The following is a 4,114-nucleotide window of genomic DNA, read 5'->3' as shown; positions in this document are numbered from 1 at the left end:
TCCTCCTCCTCTTCCTCCTCCCTCTCCTCCTCCTTCTCCTCCTCCTCCTTCTCCTCCTCCTCCTCCTCCTCCTCCTCCTCCTCCTCCCTCTCCTCCTCCTCCTCCTCTTTCTCATCCTCCCTCTCCTCCTCCTCATCCTCCCTCTCCTCCTCATCCTCCGTCTCCTCCTCCCCCTCCTCCTCCTCCTCCCTCTCCTCCTCCTCCCCTCCTCTTCCCCTCCTTCTCTTCCCCTCCTCCTTCTCCTTCTCCTCCCCCTCCTCCCTCTCCTCCTCCCCTCCTTCTTCTTCTCCTTCTCCTCCTTCTCCCCCTTCTCCTCCTCCTCCTCAATCTCCTCCTCCTCCTCCTCCTCCTCCCTCTCCTCCTCCTTCTCCTCCCCCTCCTCCTCCTCCTCCTCCTCCTCCTCCGCCTCCTCCTCCTCCTTTGCCTCCTCCCTCTCCACCTCCTCCTCCTCCCCCCTCTCCTCCTCCCCCCTCTCCTCCCCCTCCCCCCTCTCCTCCTCCCCCCTCTCCTCCCCCTCCCCCTCCTCTTCCCTCTCCTCCTTTCCCTCTCCTCCTCCCTCTCCTCCTCCTCCTCCCTCTCCTCCTCATCCTCCCGTCCTCCTCATCCTCCTCCTTCTCCTCATCCTCCTCCCTCTCCTCATCCTCCTCCCTCTTCTCATCCTCCTCCCTCTCCTCCTCCCCTCCTCTTCCCCTTCTCCTCTTACCCTCCTCCTCTTCCCCCTCCTCCTCCTCCTTCTCCCCCCCCTCCTCCCTCTCCTCCTCCCCTCCTCCTTCTTCTCCTCCTCCTCCTCCTCCTCCTCCTCCTCCTCCTCCTCCTCCTCCTCCCTCTCCTCCTGCTTCTCCTCCTGCTTCTCCTCCCCCTCCTCCCTCTCCTCCCTCTCCTCCTCCTCCCTCTCCTCTGCCTCCTCCCTTTCCTCCTCCTCTGCCTCCTCCCTCTTCACCTCCTCCTCATCTTCCTCCTCCTCCTACCCCCTCTCCTCCTCTCCCCCCTCCTCCTCCTCTCCCCCCTCCTCCTCCTCCTCCTCCTCCTCCTCCTCCTCCTCCTCCTCCTCCTGCCCCTCCTCCCTCTCCTCCTTCTCCTTCTCCTCCTCCTCCCCTCCTCCCTCTCCTCCTCCTTCTCCTCCCCCTCCCCCCTCCATCCTCCTCCTCCCCCCTCCCCCTCCCCCCTCCTCCTCTTCCCCTCCTCCTCCCACTCCTCCTCCTCCTCCTCCTCCTCCTCCTCCTCCTCCTCCTCCTCCTCCTCCTCCTGCCCCTGTCCCTGCCCTTCCTCTGGCCCTTGCACACCCTAACATTACCCCTCCTCTTCCTCCTCTTTTCCTGTAGGGTTGTTTTACTGTATTCATTCTTTATGGCTGATATTGTAAGTCACTTTTATAGTTGAGAGTTGAAGCATTAACTTCAATGTCTAACTTCTATCATTGGCCTACAGAGTTCTAGTGAAGTGACATTGGACCCAGCACTGGCCATGCGGATGAGGGCCAATACCGTGTCTGGGGCAGCAACACACTACTTAACCCCCACGGCACCCCAGCGCGCAGCACCTCCACCCCCCTCCGTAGCACACATAACCCTCAACAAGAGGACCTTTGCCCAGCTGCACTCAGAATACGGGATTCCGATTCTCCGCGACAAGGAGGAATTCAGGAAGAAAAAGGGGAAGATTGACGGCAGAGGTTCTGATCATCAGCAGACTGCAGATTTGGATGGTGTAGTTGTAACAAATCTCATCGACGTGTAAAAGGCCAAAGATTAGGTTCCAGATTACCTTTATTAAATGTGCTTTGTCTGGTGATTTTTAGATTTTGGATATACTTATTAAAGGACTGCCTAAGACAACCAAGTAAGATATTGAATTATATTGAATTAGAGTATTTCTAAATGTCTTGTTACATAAAATGTCTCCATTGTGGTTACTATTTATTTTGTTATGCATGACTTTTTAAATTTACATACTGTACAGTCTATCTTGTTCATTTGGATTTTGTTTTTACTGTTGAAGGGATGTGTTGAGTTAATTAGATTGAAATTTATTTATTGGTTCCTAGGACAGTGGACCTATAAGATTTTAGAAACTACATCGCCAAACCAGTGATTCTTTTTCTTGTGCGAGAGATGTTTATTGATATATAGCCAGGATGAAGAGGACTATAGACTAGTGCATATCATTTAATCATTTTTTAATCATAGTTTCATTGTTGAGAGCACCAGCATGAAGAGTTTTATTAAAGTGAAATTCTCTGCTTGATGTATCGCTTAAATTAGCTGACCAGTGAGTCACAGGCAGTGCTATATGATTGTACAGATTGTGTATCTGCTTGAACCATTTTTTGTGTCATCTGTGCTTTTATGGAGATTACCTAAGGTTTCTGTCAGTTTCCATTAGGTTTTCCCACTCCTTACCAAACAATAATAATAAGAACATCTTTTTAAATCAAGTGTATTGGTATTTTGAATGCATTCCTTGCCAACAGAGAATCTTGATTTTTTAAAGCAACTTTGTTGATATTGCAAACAGAAAGAGCCACAATTACAGAATGACATTTTAAAGCTAATTATATACTGTGTGTTCCCATACATTTTTCATTAGCTTGGGAGCGTCACCTTATAACACCTGAAAATTAAAAATGCAGAAAGATATTGACAGTGAATGGAAGTAAATTTTGTAAGCAGATAACAAACAAATTTTACCCATTTTCACTCAGCACAAAGAGTAATATTAAGAATTAGTTCAAAATAAGCTTTAAAAATATTTTGAAGATATCTTTTAGTGAATGCAGTGATAAAAAGACAATTACATTTTGTTGAACAGGATAATTACAAGTTAACAAGTACAATTTTATTCCATAGAAACTGAACACCCAAGGCAAACACAAAGCAAGACTATAGGGCCTTCTTAAACAATGGGCCAGGGGGATGGAAGGAAAGAGAGTTTACTAAGTTTCTCAATATAAGTGAGTGCTTTAATAAGTATTTATGGGATATAATCAATTCCAATTAACATGCAGTTGTGTTTTACATGAATCTGCATTGCCAGGTGCAACAGGTCATTATGAATATTTGCATATGTGGTTTGTAAATAACTTTTTTTTTTTTTTTTTTTTTTTTTTTTGGGGGGGGGGTCAGCACCTAAGTGTCTTTGTCTAGCTTTTCCATATTTTGCACCATAGTGACCATCCATCACATAGAAAGATCACATTCTTTTGGATCATGTATGTGACCAATTGGAGGGTTAGTACACATAATACCAGTGATGGATTCTGATTTTCATCCTCATTGGTATAAAATACTAAAGGTTACCAATGAGTGATGGTGCAAAAGGTCAATGCGTATCATATAAGCATTGGCAGCCCAAGGTCAGTCTTCACTCACATGGGACCAGGTTATTACTCATGATGCAATGCTAACCCAACCCCCTATTCCCTGCTTATCACAGGAAAAATAAAATCTAACAACGAAGAAACTTGGAACAGAAGCCAGCTGCAGGGATGATCTGTGCATTAGTTCCATAGCACCTGAGCGCTTGTACACTGTCAAATGATTGCCAAGGTGAATTTTAACCCACTCATTCCTAAAGGCACTTTCAGTACAGACCTGATAACCTTCACAAATTCCCATTCCTGAACCATGACTTAAATAAAGTCTGAGTTCATTTTGCAATTATAAATGTGTCTTAAAGGAAGTCAACATGAATTATTATTACCTCTCTAGCTCTCTAACTAACTGAAGAATTTCTTGAAAATCACAGTTTAATATGATGACACATTTTACTAAATCTGTAAAACTCTGAGTACTACAGGCATTCCATTACTTGCATTTTAGATGAGTAACAGAATTATAACTGACAAAATGTTAAGCTATTGCCTATAATATTTTTGGTATTAATAATTTTTCATGACACAAGCACTGTCTGTAAACCTTCATTACACTTTCAAAAGTGAAAACATGAAATCTATGTAATGTCAAACTATGAAAATTGTTGATTGCAGGGATACAAAATCCATTAAGCTTCCAGTCCTGTGAGCGACTCTTGGGTATGGATGGTAAAGAAGATGTTTAGGAGAGTTCATACTCATTCAAGATTTTTTCCTGCATTGCCATTCTACAAATTCTATTCT

At 45.0% G+C, this 4,114-nt stretch overlaps 1 protein-coding gene across 1 annotated transcript in view; it reads left to right on the top strand.

The window, feature by feature from the left end:
* The window catches only part of LOC125025086 (sesquipedalian-1-like), a 15,004-nt gene extending 12,567 nt beyond the window's left edge, over positions 1-2,437 (top strand). Inside the window, exon 6 of the mRNA XM_047612993.1 lies at positions 1,429-2,437. Coding sequence (XP_047468949.1) covers positions 1,429-1,737 — 309 coding nt within the window. The 3' untranslated portion in view covers positions 1,738-2,437. The remainder of the gene's footprint in view (positions 1-1,428) is intronic.
* The last annotated feature ends 1,677 nt before the right edge of the window (positions 2,438-4,114 follow it).

Source organism: Penaeus chinensis, chromosome 4 (genome assembly GCF_019202785.1).
Source record: "Penaeus chinensis breed Huanghai No. 1 chromosome 4, ASM1920278v2, whole genome shotgun sequence".
Classification (NCBI taxonomy): Eukaryota; Metazoa; Arthropoda; class Malacostraca; order Decapoda; family Penaeidae; genus Penaeus; species Penaeus chinensis.
The sequence above is the reverse complement of the archived record's forward strand: the minus strand, read 5'-3'. Positions and strand labels throughout refer to the sequence as shown.